General features: G+C 41.5%; 1 protein-coding gene across 1 annotated transcript in view; it reads left to right on the plus strand.

Moving 5' to 3' along the window:
• The window catches only part of TNIK (TRAF2 and NCK interacting kinase), a 396,524-nt gene extending 381,953 nt beyond the window's left edge, over positions 1 to 14,571 (plus strand). Inside the window, exons 27-32 of the mRNA XM_068983499.1 lie at positions 2,821 to 2,955; positions 6,664 to 6,764; positions 8,999 to 9,148; positions 10,934 to 11,093; positions 11,347 to 11,486; positions 13,634 to 14,571. Of these exons, the coding sequence (XP_068839600.1) occupies positions 2,821 to 2,955; positions 6,664 to 6,764; positions 8,999 to 9,148; positions 10,934 to 11,093; positions 11,347 to 11,486; positions 13,634 to 13,717 (770 nt within the window). The 3' untranslated portion in view covers positions 13,718 to 14,571. The remainder of the gene's footprint in view (positions 1 to 2,820; positions 2,956 to 6,663; positions 6,765 to 8,998; positions 9,149 to 10,933; positions 11,094 to 11,346; positions 11,487 to 13,633) is intronic.
• The last annotated feature ends 292 nt before the right edge of the window (positions 14,572 to 14,863 follow it).

Here is a 14,863-nt window from a genome sequence, read left to right on the forward strand (position 1 = left end):
TCAACTATATTTCAATAAAAATAATACAATTAATCAATGTGGAAAAAACAAATAGAAAAAAGAATTCATCTTGCAATGCAGGAAATTTAGGTTTCAATCCCTGGTCAGGGAACTAAGATCCCATATGCTGTGCAGCAACTAAGCCCACGTGCTACAACTACTGAGCCCACGTGCTGCAAGTACTGAGCCCATGTCCTGTAAGTACTGAGCCCACGTGCCACAACTAGAGAGCCCGTGGCCCACAACCAAAGATCCCGCATGATGCAACTAAAACCCGACGCAGCAAGTAAAGAAATAAAAAATATGGAGACAATAGTGAAGGCCTTACTACTCACAGGTTAAAAATGTAACCTGAAAGGCTCTGTCTATTGAAAGTTTTTCCTTATAGATGGTGTTTGAAGGAGTTTGATAAATAATGCCCCTCTTACTCCCTCCCATCCCCTCCAGTATGAAGCCAACTGTACCCCTGCACATTAGAACCCCCTGAGGAGATGTGAAAAATCTAGGATGCCACCAGACTAGTGGGTCAGAGTCTAGGATGTGGCCCGGGTCACAGAGGCTTTGGTGGCTACTGACGTGTCTCCACTGTGCAGCCAAGCTGGAGAACCAGCCTCTGTTTCTCAAAGAGACACATTGGGTTCCTCGTGGGTTGAGTCTCAAATAGGGTTTAGCTCTTAAGCTGTGCTTCTATTTTGAGAAGATACCTTCACAAGATGCCATGGTTCTCTCTGTCTTTTACTTTTCCACTGGATGCTCAGTTTCATCTTTTTATCCTCCCCAAACAAACGTTAACCAAGTAAATTCTTCCTATATTATCATTTAATTCACTATAGTCCTTTATTTGGGCTTTGCTAGTGGCTCAGATGGTAAAGAATCTGTCTGCAATGCAGGAGACCCAGGTTTAATTCCTGGGTTGGGAAGATCCCCTGGAGAAGGCAGTGGCAACCCACTCCAGTATTCTTGCCTGGAAAATCCCATGGACAGAGGAACCTGGCAGGCTACAGTCCATGGGATTGCAAAGAGTAGGACACGACTGAGGGACTAACACCATCCTTTGGTCTGGGTAATGAGTTCTTGATTGCTATACCCCCAAATCAAATTTACAGCCATGCATCTGCCAGACACCTACCAAAAGGGGAAGTGATATCAGAAAATTCATGTTCAAGCTTCAATATATGATGTATCAGTTTTAAAAGTGTACCTATTCCCTGCTCTCATGAAGCACATGGGTAGGGAAAGAAGAAAATGAAAATAGGAGCCAAAGATTCTTGAAGTGCCCTCTGATCTGTGTTGGCACAGAGAAGAGAAAGCACCAACCTCCTGCCCATCCTGGCTATTGTGATCAACACATACTCAAGGCTTTTGGCTACCAAGAGGAATAATAACTGCACAGTGGTTCCCTCAATTTCAATAATAAAGATATTCTTCTGTCAAATGAAGTGTGCAATGCTTTAATGAATTCTCTTCCTCTGTTATATATCACATCTGCAAAACATATTTTTTTACAAGAAATCAAAGGAAAAGTAAGTACCCAAGAAGTGGGTAAATTTCTGATCACTTAGAAAAAGCCACCCCAGAGGACCGTTTCTTATCTGGTATTTAGATAATCTCAGATGGTTGATTAAATTTAGCTCCTGTATATACCTCAATGTTTTTAAGGTGTTTTCTTGTCATCCTAAGAATTCTTTACTCTAGGATCACTTTACCAACATTTCCCAAAGGGAACTTGTACATTTTTGCACAAGTACACCTCTTTTTGTCCATTCTTATTTCTGTTTGGTTCTTATTTCTGTTTGGTACTTCTTTCAGGGATCTCAGCACCATAAATTCTTCCAGGGTTATTTTCTGAGCCCAGATTGCCTTCACTGAACTTGTTTCTCATATCCTTATGCAATGCCTTTTTCTGTTTAGTAAAATGAAACTACGACCAGCTGTCATCTTTAAAGTAAGAGAGGAGGCGAGTAAGAGGCTCTGCATTAACATATGGTGTGTTTGGTAGAAGATGAGGAAAAGGCAGTCACACCTGAGTATGCTAAAATGTCCATCAACACTCCTTCATGTAATTAGATCTAGAATGTTTTGGAATGCTGATCATCTATTCTGCTACAGAATTAGGTCTTACTGAGCAGACATTGCCGTTTGCATTGGGAGAAGGGAATAAGAGTAGCTTGCTCAAATAAGAGACCACCAGGAACTTCCCTGGTGGTCCAGGGCCTAAGACTTCGTGCTCCCAATGCAGGGGGCCCAGGTTCAATCCCTGGCAGGGTGACTAGATCCCACACCAAAGACCTGGCAACTATTCATTTTTTAAAATAAATATTTAAAAATAGAGTTCATGTGAAAGAAAAAAAAGAAGCTACCAGAAAGTAAAAAGTTGTTGTTGTTCTTCAGTCACTAAGTCATGTCTGACGCTTTGTGACCCCATGGACTGCAGCACACCAGTCCTCCTCTGTCCTCCACTGTCTTCTGGAGTTTGCTCAAATTCACCTCCATTGAGTCAGTGATGCCGTGTAACCATCCCATCCTCTGCTGCCCCCTTCTCCTTTTGCCTTCAGTCTTTCCCAGCATCACGGTCTTTTCCAGTGAATTGGCACTTCGCATCAGGTGGCCAGATTATACAATGATTATTTGCCCAAAACACTTAAACCTGTTTTAATTATAAGTTCTGGCAGATGCAATACTTTGATGATGCTGGAGACACTGGTTATTATGCCTTCACACATGCACACAATTGTAAATAAAAATAAAATGGAGATGGGGAAGGATTAAGAGAAAAAGCTGTCTCCAGACCTTGAAATTAAAGCTCTGTTATTTTAACAGGAAAGAAGAATAAGTTACGAGTTTACTATCTTTCATGGTTAAGAAACAGAATACTACACAATGACCCAGAAGTAGAAAAGAAACAAGGCTGGATCACTGTGGGAGACTTGGAAGGCTGTATACATTACAAAGTTGGTAAGTCTCAAGATGTGGAATTGTTTGCTCAATCCAAACTATTCAGTTAAGTTTCATTCAGTTTTTTTCTATCAGATACTGGTGATGCATCTGTGACCAGTTTAAGACACTGCTGGAACCTTAAATATACTTGCATTATTTCCCCAAAAGTCAGATCGGTGAAGTTCCAAGAGTGCATTCAGAATAAAGTCCTAGGCTCCAATTTGACTCCCTCCCAAAGACCCATTAAAATGACAATAAAGGAATAAAAATGCTATCAACCCACAGGACAAAGGGACCAGAAGAAGACAAACCAGATAACAAGAGATGTCAACAAATTGAACAGGAGTAGTTAGATGACTTGGAATAGACCTGACTGATCAGGAAATGCTGAATTCTAAGTCTGCTCTCAGGAAAGTCATCAAAATCAACCCAGTCACTCAACAGAACCCAGAAAGGCCTGGGACCTGAGGCCCCAGGTGTATTTGAGGTGGAGGTGAGGGTGGGACGAAAAAGGAGAGGATTGTTGGAAAAGCTCGTGAACAGCAAATCCTGCAGAGCCCAGTCAGGCAGCACCCTCCCTGACTGCAGCGGGAGGTGGAAGGCGGGCACAGCCAGCCTCCTGATGGGGAACAGTGAGTTGTGAGGACACACGGATATACACACACACCTTCTTATCCTGCGTGGCTCTCCAAATTTTGCCGCTTCAGGGAGATTAGAAATACCATTTCCATAAAAGAAGAATAGGGTTTTTAAAAGAAGTTAAAAAGATGAAACAAGGTTGGAGAATGTCATTCAGAGAATAAGGAAAACACCTTGGAAATTAAAATATATAGGCAAGAATAAAAAGTACTATAAAAGACTTGGAAAATAAAGATGAGAAATGTCTAGGAAGTGGAATGAAAAGAAAAAGGAGAGGATGGGTAAGAAAAAAAAAGATTCAATCCTAGTGGTTCAAAATCTAAGTTATGTAAGTTTTAAGAAAAAGAGAAATTAAGAAATGGAAGGGGAAGAAGGCGTCAAAGAAAAAATACAAGAAAAGTTTCTAGAATTAAGACCTCAAAAATCTCCAAATAAAAAGATTCACTGAGTACCCAGTATATGAAAATGAATGAAATACTGAAAAATGAATGAAAAAAGACTTACGAGAAGACACAGCAACATGAGATTTCAGTACCCAGGAAGTGAGAAGGCTCTTAAAGCTTTCAAATTACAAGTAAATAATTCCCTGGTGGTCCAGTGGTTGGGGCTCCACGCTCTCACTGCCAAAGGTCTGGTTTTGACCTCTGGTCAGAGAACTAAGATCCCAAGCTGCACCATGCAACCATGAATAAATAATAAGTAAATAAACAGTTTATAATTAGACCCAGAATTAGATGGCCTGGGACTTATAGCAATGCTGGAAGATTAGAAGACAATGGAGCAAGGCCTTCAAAGTTCTAAAGGAAACATTTTTTTTCACTTAGTAATTTATAACCCATCTGTATTAGCCAAGGTTCTCCAGAGAAACAAAACCAGTTTGTGTGTGTGTGTGGAGAGAGAGAGAGAAAGAAATTAGTCCAAGCAGAGTGGGACAATGGAGAGTTTAGGAAGAGGTACCTCCAAGAAAAAAAATGTTACTAATAGATTACCTGTCATATTTGACTGTATTAAAGGCATTTATAACACTAACAGAAAATTTCCATGTGCTTAGAGATAGATGCATAAAAAATAGGGAGTGGAAAAAAATTGGGGAAAACAAGAAAGGAATTATAATAAGGGTATACCACATGTCTCATCTATGAACAGTAATGATTTTAACACAAGATATTGAACCAAAAGTTGTAACTATAACTGTGTTGGAGGAGTGAGGGAAGAAGAAATGGGTACATTTGAGAGAGAGAGAGAACTAGAGAGAGGAGGCAGTGATAAGAGACGAGATCCTTTCCATGCTCCAGAGTCAGTAGCTAATATCAGATAATATCTACAACTGAAGAAACTTAAATAAGACATTATTAGCATGTCATTGAGAAATACGGACGTGAATTGCAGAGGAAGTAGTTGAAAATATATTAAAGACAGAATATGGGGAGGTATGCTCTAGAGAAAGAATTCAGAGGGCAAGAATTTGGTCAGTTATCCTAGGCTAATTTCTTTAGGATACAGAATACTCTGACTGTTCAAACATTTTATAAAAGATAAAATAAAACAACTGCTGGGACTTCCCTGGCGGTCCAGTAGTTAAGAATTCACCTTCCACAGCAATGGAGAAACAGACATAGAGAACAGATTGATGGACACGGTGGGCGGGGGAAGAAGGAGAGGGTGACATGTATGGAGAGAGTAACATGGAAACTTACATTACCATGTGTAAAATAGATAGATAGCCAGTGGGAATTTGCTGTATGATTCAAGGAACTCAAACAGGGGCTCTGTATCCACCTAGAGGAGTGGGATGGAGAGGGAGACAGGAGGGAGGTTCCAGAGGGAGGGGACATATATACCTATGGCTGATTCAGGTTAATATTTGCAGAAAACAGCAGAATTCTGTAAGCAATTATCCTTTGATTAAAAATAAAATTTTTAAAAAGAATCCGCCTTCCAGTGCAAGGGGCACAGGTCCCATCCCTGGTTGGAAAACAGATCCCACATACGATGCTGTGCGGCCAGGAAAGAATTAAAGCAATTCCATGTGTATTGTCTTAGTCTGTTCAAGATGCTATAACAGAATATGACAGGCTGGGTGGTTTATGAACAACAGGAGTTTCTTTCTCAAAGCTCTAGAGGCCGAAAAGCTCAAGATCAAAGTGCTGTCAGATTCAGTGTCTGGTGAGGGCCTGCTTTCTGGGTCATAGGAAGCTGTCTTTTTGTTACAGCCTCACATAGTAGGAAGGGAGCGGTATCTCTCTGGGGTCTCTTGTTAAGGGCACTAGTCCCTTTTAAATTTCCAACAACTGGAATCCAAGTTTGAATAATAAGCAAATGGCAGACATTCTGTCTCTACCCACTTGTTGATTCTTCTGCCATCTTGACATACCAGCTCTCAGCTGCTTACATGTGAGTGAACATAAAAGCCGAGCAAGGAAACATGAAGGATTTTTATACAGATTCTTCTTACAATAAGTAATTCACATCTAGACTTGGTGGTGAGAGAGGCAGTCCTAACCAGTTACATCTTTAGATAGAGCTTTCAGGAGGAAACAAAAGGCCCCAGGTATTCTGCAGACAAGTTTACTAAAAGAAGTTAAATCCATACCTGTAAGAATATCCCACACCGGAGAGCTGCAATGCAGGAGACCTGGGTTCAGTCCCTGGGTTGGGAAGATCCCCTGGAGAAGGGAAAGGCTACCCATTCCAATATTCTAGCCTGGAGAATTCTGTGGACTGTATAGTCCATGGGGAAGCAAAGAGTCAGACATGACCGAGTGACTTTCAGTTTCAAGAACATCCCACACCAGAGCACTACTCTCAGTTAGGGTGATATATAGTGATGTGTGTGTTTGCGTGCGTGCCTGCTCAGCTGTGTCCGACTCTTTGTGACCCATGGACTGTAGCCCACCAGGCTCCTCTGTCCATGGGATTCTCCAGGCAAGAATACTGGAGTGGGTTGCCATTTCCTTCAGCGGATCCTCCAGACTGAGGTATCGAATCCTGCAGGCGGGTTCTTTACCACTGAGGCACCGGGAACCAGTCATCAACACAGAAACTGGATTAAATTAATAAACTTAACTCGTAATGTTTCTATTGCAGTTAAATATGAAAGGATCAAATTCTTGGTGATTGCCTTAAAGAATGCTGTGGAGATATATGCTTGGGCTCCTAAACCGTATCATAAGTTCATGGCATTTAAGGTAAGTAGACATGTAAATTACCTAACAAGGGCTTGTTTCTGTAGGTTTCTATCAGGTAACACTGCTCCATCTTACACAGAGACTTGTACCAAGTTTTCTATATAGAATAATTCTCTTCTAAAAGTGAATGAACTCTTGTTTGTTATTCTAGAAGTAAAGACTGGGTATTATCAAATGCTATTAAATTAATCAAATTAAAATTTGGGTGTACCTTCCTCCTCCATTTCAGGTCTATGCACCATCACGTCTAAGTGGCATTTAATGGGGAATGGTTACCAGGCAAAGCATTCATTGTAATGTTAGACAATGAAATTCATTATACCCCCACCTAACTCTGATATTTCATCTGAAAAAGGCAGACCAACAGCAGCACTGTATCTCAAGTTTGAACTGAGTCTGTTAATCTTACAATCCTCTTAAGCCGTTTTGGTTTAAAGTCCCTAAAACTCACTTGATGGTCATATATCCCCATTGCTATTGGACTTCATTGAAGTGAATACTGAATAGAGTCACATGTGGAAATGGCCTAGATTCTCTGCATCCTTCAATTTTCATTGCTTTTTCATTTTTTCATCTTGTCTAAATCGGTACTCACCGTGGTTGGCTTGATCACTCATGAGAATCAACAGAAGTAGTATGGAGTAATGCTGGTCCCATTGACTCCAGCTCATGAAAGCTGACCCCCAAATGCTAGAAGGACCAGGACTTACAGGCAGTCTGATGTTTTCAGAGGTACACAGTCTACCCATAGCCAGTGTTAATTTATCTTCTGTTCATTCTTTCTCTTTGCCTACATCTCTCTCTTTATATCTCCTTGGCTCTCACTTTTCTCCCCACCTTTACAACTCTCGTCTTTCTTTGACCCTTTATGTATTATTTCTTGCCACCTAAGCCATGTGAGGGCAGAAGCTGCCCTGGGAACATTATGAGCCCCTCTTCAGGGCCGAATCACCCCAGTTCTGTCTTACTCTCTTAGCAGCACGAGGAGTTCGTTTGTGATGTGCTCAGGAAGGTGGGCTCATCAATGGAAATGGGTACCCCTCCATAACCCCACATTTATGGAGAAGAATTTTTGGGCTGCGTTAGGTTAGGAATAACACTTGGCATGACTCCTGAAAGCTACAGTGGCGCTGCTGTTCTGCCAAAATCTCTCTTTGCGAAAGCTTTTCCATCGAGACCTGTTCCAGTTCTGAAGTTACTGCCATCAGTGTACAAGCCAAAGTGCAGAACTGATGGCAGAATGCTTTGTTCAGCAAACCATGCCCAGCCTGGAAGGAGGATGAGCAAAGGCAAGGACTTGAATAGGAAAAGTCTAGAGCTGGCAGGAGGTTGAGCCCTCCTATGGGACACGAGGATTTGGCTCAAACCTCCCATATGTGAAAATGATGTTAGTGAAAAAGGAAGGAGGAGTCTGTTAAGCGGCCACGGCACTTGTGGTTTCACAGATTCTCTCCCAGATTTCTAGGCCAGTACAGGTAGAGTGGCATTGAAATATTGGCAGAGGAAAAGGAGGGGAGACTGAACAGTTACCTGGGGCTTAGACTCCAGAGTCTCACACACAGAACTTTGATAGCTGTGGCTGGAGCTCTTTGTTTTCTTTCTAGGTAAACTCAGCTAGCCAATGTAAGCCACACGTCTTGAGATGTACCACCTCAACCTTCCCTCTCTGTTGGTCAAACCCAAGTCTCAGATCTCTGCATTAAGTTTAGAGAAGGTGCTGATCTGATGGGCACTCACTCACCAGGACAATCAGAACCAGAGCAGGCATGATAACTCAGAACAGGCTCATTTAGCACAGAACTGGCCCCAGCTGCCCCCCTCCTCAGGCTGTCCCTAAATAGGTAGTAACCATGCATGGGCCTGGCTGTCACTCAGGAAGGAGAGGGGCCAGAGAGGTGACCGGACCTTCTTGGGGAAAAGGCCAGATATAAACAGGAAAGAACAGCAGTATCCAGGCACCATATGTTTAGTATATGATAACACTATCAAAATTGACAACTGTAAACCAACTTCTCTTCCCTGGAGGACAAGGGGTAGAGCAAGGGGCACGAATGGATGCTAGACTCTTCCTCCTAGAGCCAGAATATGACTAGCTCTAAAATTGAAAGAAAGATTTCCTAGCTTTTTGATTTAAGAAAAGTCAGACGTGAACTTCCACAGGAAATAACTAAAGGAAAAATCCATTATGATAATGTCTTTGCATGATGTGGACTCTCACAGGGTGATTTTTAAAGTCTTTTGCAGATCTCCAGCACAAGCCACTGCTTGTTGATCTCACAGTAGAAGAAGGTCAAAGATTAAAGGTTATTTTTGGTTCACACACTGGTTTCCATGTAATTGATGTTGATTCAGGAAACTCTTATGATATCTACATACCATCTCATGTAAGTTCCCAAAAGCAGACTGTCAAGACTCTCTGTTCGACAGTCTGCATGTAGAGATTTGTTTTTGTACATTTGTGGTGAAAGTCATGCTAACTTTTACTAATCAGTAAAGCAGATAGACTTTTAGCCTTCACCAAATAGATTATACTTTTCATACATAAAACATGTAAATTTAACTAATTTTTACAGCTGCTTGAAACTGAGTAACATGTAATAGCAATTATTTGCCATTTACTGGACATGTTGTTTCCTTGGATTTTATATTAAAATACATATGATGTTTTCATTCAAGGGCACAAATTCTTTTTTTTTAAAGCAAGGGGAAGAGTAAAAATGCGCTTCTATTTTTACTTTGTGAAGGAGATTGGTTCATTTTATGTGGAAGAAGGCCAGTGGTCCTTTTTCTGCTCTCGTTCCTCTCTTCAAATGGAAGGCAATATCATGTGGTCAAATCAGACACCCCCAAGCACATGCTCTGGCTCTAGCATGTATTCACTTTGCAATAATGGACACATAATGGGCAGCCTCTTTGGCCTTCAGCTTTCACATCTGTAAAATGGGCTAAGAGGACCTATCACAAAGAGTTCTCATTGGCATTAAATGAGGTGATGCATCTAAAGAACATGGCACAGGGTCCTGCAATTTGCAGTATTAATATTACTATCCTGACACATTGCCTAAAACATGACTTTTTAAGGGAAATGCTGCCCATGGTTTCACATTGTAGAAGTGCAATGTAAATTGTGTCTCCAATATATATATAGTCCCAAGGCTAACATACAGTAGAAACTAGTCATCAACAAAGTCTGAGATTCAGTCTGTTGCTTTTTAAAGAGTTTAAAGACTTTACTCCACAGAAGCACAACAATTGAAAAAAGTTACTTTAGTGCATGACACACGCACATCATTTGTTACCACGTTGCAGCTTTCCCTCACGTGTGTGTACATGCACACGGACTCGCAACCCGTGCTCTTTTATGAGGGGACCAAGCCACCCCATGATCGTTCTCCAGCCCCTCGGTCATGTCCACCCTGCACCTACTGGACAGCCATGACACTCTACACCAGGGGGTCACAGCAATCCCATGTCTGTCTTCATACACGTCAGTCTACACTTATTTGAATAGTATGATTCTTTTTAATGAATGGTAATTTAAAAATTTTTTCTCAACAAGCCATTAATTTGGATTACTCTTTAATTTGGTCACCCAGATAAACAATCTGTATGGAATTTTCACAGCCTATTTTGGTCCCAACTTTTGGTCCCATGTAGGCTGTTTCCCGAATATTCAACTGGTTTGCGCTTTTCCTCATCTTTTTCAAAAGTAGACAGAAAACACGAGATTTTTTTCAATGTTCATGAGAATATGCGCAAATCCCAATTTTACCACCACATGCTAGTACAGCTTTGGTCAAGTTACATAACCCCTCTGAGATGCAGTCACTTCCCCTGTAGACAGAAACACCTACCGTGCAGAGCTGTTCTAAGACCCAGAAGTTACGTATGTAAAGAGCCCATGCTTGGCACAAGGCAGGTGCTCCGACGTTGTAGTTGTTGCTTTTAGGAACAGGTGAATTGGATTCTTGACTTCATCCCAAAGTTTGTATTTACCAGGGTATTTGGCAGGTCAGTGGTTAAATTAAGCAAAGCAAAACATCAGTCTCTAGAGTGCAAATGAAAAAGAGAAATGAAAGAACTTGTTTTTTTCAATTCTTAGAAGTTGATAGTTAAGATACTGTCTCATTTTGAAAAAGAATAATGCCTGGCCTTTCTTTGTCTTCCAGATTCAGGGCAATATCACTCCTCATGCCATTGTCATCTTGCCTAAGACAGATGGAATGGAAATGCTTGTTTGCTATGAGGATGAGGGGGTGTATGTAAACACCTACGGCCGGATAACTAAGGATGTGGTGCTCCAATGGGGAGAAATGCCCACGTCTGTGGGTAGGTTAACCATTCCTTATCTCCTTCAGCAGTTACACCCCCCAAATGAAACGAAAGTCAAGAAATGTGAAACAACCATTTGATTCCACCAAAAAAAAAAAAGCAAAAAAAGTCTGTGAATAACACTTGTAAGACTTGCTTTGTCTGTTTATCTCAAGTCGTTTGTCATTTTTGTGGTTAAGATGTGAACAGATGCTGTGAGTTATTGCCCATCTAATGTTTTTAATGCAGTTTTGGAAATTCCTTTTGACAGCCTACATTCATTCCAATCAGATAATGGGCTGGGGCGAGAAAGCTATTGAGATCCGGTCAGTGGAAACAGGACATTTGGATGGAGTATTTATGCATAAGCGAGCTCAAAGGTTAAAGTTTCTATGTGAAAGAAATGATAAGGTAAATCCGTTTCAACATTTGCATTAGTGTTTGCATTTTAAGAGACCACCAGGTACCTGTGAAACCTTCATTTTCCTTTATACCGATTTGAATCACATCTGTGTTAAACAATCAATATTATCTTGAAATGGCATTATTTGGTTTGACTCATGTGAACCCTCAAAATATACTATTCACACATCAAAAAAAGACATGGAAACATCTAAAAATTTCTTGTAAACTCTTAGTAACTCGTGTGGCCTGCAGGCCTTAAGATGACTCAGCAAATACCCCAAATTCTCCTACACACTTAGTAGAGTTGGCCCATCATTAATCATTTCACAGAGGGTCAACCTTACACTCCATGTTTAGACTTTTCACAGAATCACTATTGGGGCATAACCCATCACATTATATTCAGCTTTAAATGTAAAACCTGTGACATGTAGAAATATAAAGATTTTGAGAAGTGCCACCCATTCCTTGAGGAATGCACAGTCACAAACTCAACTAGTGCCATGTCCTGTGTCATTCCAGCCATGTTTCTTCTGAAGTATCATAGGGGGACTGTTTTCCAGTGAAATTGGCGGTGTTCGTCTGGCGTAACAGTCGCCCAGAAGGGTATTCTTCCCCCTTGCCCTCCCTGTAGACTCACCCAGAGTTCTCGGTAGCGAAGCTATACTGTATTTGTGAATTCATCCTTTGTGACTATGGTCAGTTTAGAAATGCTGTCCCCCAAATCAGCCAACGTAAACATTTATAGAAAAGAGTGTGATGGGTTGAACAGACCTATGTCTCTTGGCTCTCCCCCATTCCCTAGAAGCCAGGCTGGTCTTAGTATGACCCTGGAGCAGCCAATTAATCTGACATGGTGTGGTCTGGGTGGACAACAGTTGGGAGGGGCAAGAATGGTTTCCAAGGCCTCATCAGAATATGCCAGAAAACAGACCTGACCCCAAGTAAAATTCCAGCCCCCACCTAGTCTCCGGGGATCCTAAGGTCAGGACTGATCTAGGCACGGACCCCCAAACTCTAGAAGCCCTTACTGCAAGGCCTGTCCACACCCTCAGGAACAGGCTGAGACCACAGCAGTGTCAGGGCGCTGAGGTTGAGAGCCGGGGCACACACAACCTGGAGAGCAGCAGCCCTTTCCTCCCCTTGTGTTTCCACACGTCCTCTGTGCTTCCCCCCGTGATCACTGACCCCACAGTAGCTTTACTAACATATGTAGCATTAGCTGAACGACACACATTTCCACAGAGCTTCCTAAGAAGCTGTTGGGAGAGACAGCAATGTTCTAAAGAAGTTGTGGAAATGAAGTAGCAGAGACTTTATACTAGTGACAAAGTAAATGCCTTGGACCAAAGTGTGGTGTCGGCTGATTCTTAAAGGACTCGGCCAAAGCACGTAATATTATTTTCCTAGGCAGCGGTTCATGGGTGTTCGGCTCAGGCAAGCAGTACCCCAAATCTTGCTCCCTTCTCTCAGTTGTTGGATAAAATGATTTAGCAGACCCAGACCTAATGGACTGCGGTTCTCCTTATGAATGCCATGATCTCCTTCAGCCTAGGATATGCCTTCTTCATCACATCAGCAGAGAAGCCAAGTGTTAACTCTTGAAATGCCAGAGTGAATAGGCATTAAACACCTTATCCTATCCGACTAGAGCCACTTGTTTGTTTGTTTGTTTTTTTAATTGAAAAATGAAGCTGTATAGTAGGCAGTAGGCCTCAAATTCTCTCTTGACTTTCATTCCCAAAGTCTGCCCTCTTGTCATTAGGAGAGAGATGAGGGGAGCCCTTGTGACTTTCCAGAAATTAACAAAGGACCTGTTGTGTTCTTGACCAGAAATCCAGCATATTATCCTAGCATGAAACTCCCTTGTAAAAAGTGAGCACCCAGAGGGTTGTTGCAAATCAAGATGTAGTCCCTTCTGGGTCCCTGAAGGCCAATACCATGATAAGTAATAGTAACCTTATAGGAATAAACGCAGGAATGCCTACAGAGGATGCGGTGTATTAAAAGATGCTTTAAAAACACCAGCCATTGAGTCTTAAGAGCTGACACATGGCAAGGATAGGACATGTGAGAGAAAAATGGATGGACGGTTGAAGAAAAGCGGGAGAGAAACCATGCAGTTGAACTAACTTCTTTTTAATTTCAAACAGGTATTTTTTGCATCCGTGCGATCTGGAGGAAGTAGCCAAGTGTTTTTCATGACCCTCAACAGAAATTCCATGATGAACTGGTAACAGAAGAGCACTTGGCACTTATCTTCATGGCGTTATTTCTAATTTAAAAGAACATAACTCATGTGGACTTAATGCCAGTCTAGAGGCAGAATCAGAAGGCTTGGTTGAACATACTGCTTTCCCCTTTTCCTCTCCCTCCACCCGTCCCGATACAGTCCATCTTTCAATGTTGCAGCCTGGTTGAGAAGGAGAGAAAAAGGTGGCAGGAATTTCCAGGAGATCCCCAAGAATGCTGCGTTGTCTATGGACAGAGATGGACCATGTGCCCTTCGGAGTTAGGGATAGAAACAAATATTGTGTGCTCTTATGATTAAGCTGTGTTACGGTGGATTTTTTAGTTTTGTTTTGTTTTTTACCTTTTTTTTTCTTTACCCCCTTACTTTGTAAGAATGGGGAGAGAATGCATACTGAGAAAGTGTCTGTTTTTAATTCTGTCTGCCTGCTAGCTTTAAGTATATGATATGTTGTTAAGATCTCCAACTTCAAATGGTGAGAGACGGCACAATAAATGTACCTTATCTCTTTACACTGAAGGCCATAACTACACAGTGGGGTAATTTTAGAACTCTTTTGCCTTCACCAACCCAAGAGGTTGCTTTTTGATAGCAACTACTAATGAATTTTTAAAAGAGAAGAAAAATACTAGTATTCCCCTCTTTTGGGAAATAGATTTTAAATGGCTAAACTACTAGCCTTAGACTAATAAAATCAACTACCATTTTTGTGAGTCTGGCAGGCCCTATTTTATAGGGCCCTGTACAGAACAGAGTGTGTCTCATGGGATAGTAGTGCCATTGAGTTAAGTTGACTCTAGTAAATGAGGGACTCTATATACAACATTGCCTCAGTGATTACTGCAACAGATCAGGGCAAAAGATGGGATGATAGAGGGGGTCAGATGGAAAGAGCTTCTGGAAACAAGCTAAAAATGTATATATATACACACACACATTTTTTTTTTTCAAATGCACAAAACTTCCCAGCTAGGAAGTCACTCTGTTTGGGCTTCGTTAGGAGTTAAGACCTTGTTCTTTCTGGGAATTGGAGAATCGATGACATCCAGGCTCTAGTTACTTCCAGCTTCCTCCTGAGGTGCCACTGTCTCAAGATGAAAACTGTGACTGAAATAATAATAATAATAAATGT

This window comes from Capricornis sumatraensis, chromosome 1 (genome assembly GCF_032405125.1).
Source record: "Capricornis sumatraensis isolate serow.1 chromosome 1, serow.2, whole genome shotgun sequence".
Classification (NCBI taxonomy): Eukaryota; Metazoa; Chordata; class Mammalia; order Artiodactyla; family Bovidae; genus Capricornis; species Capricornis sumatraensis.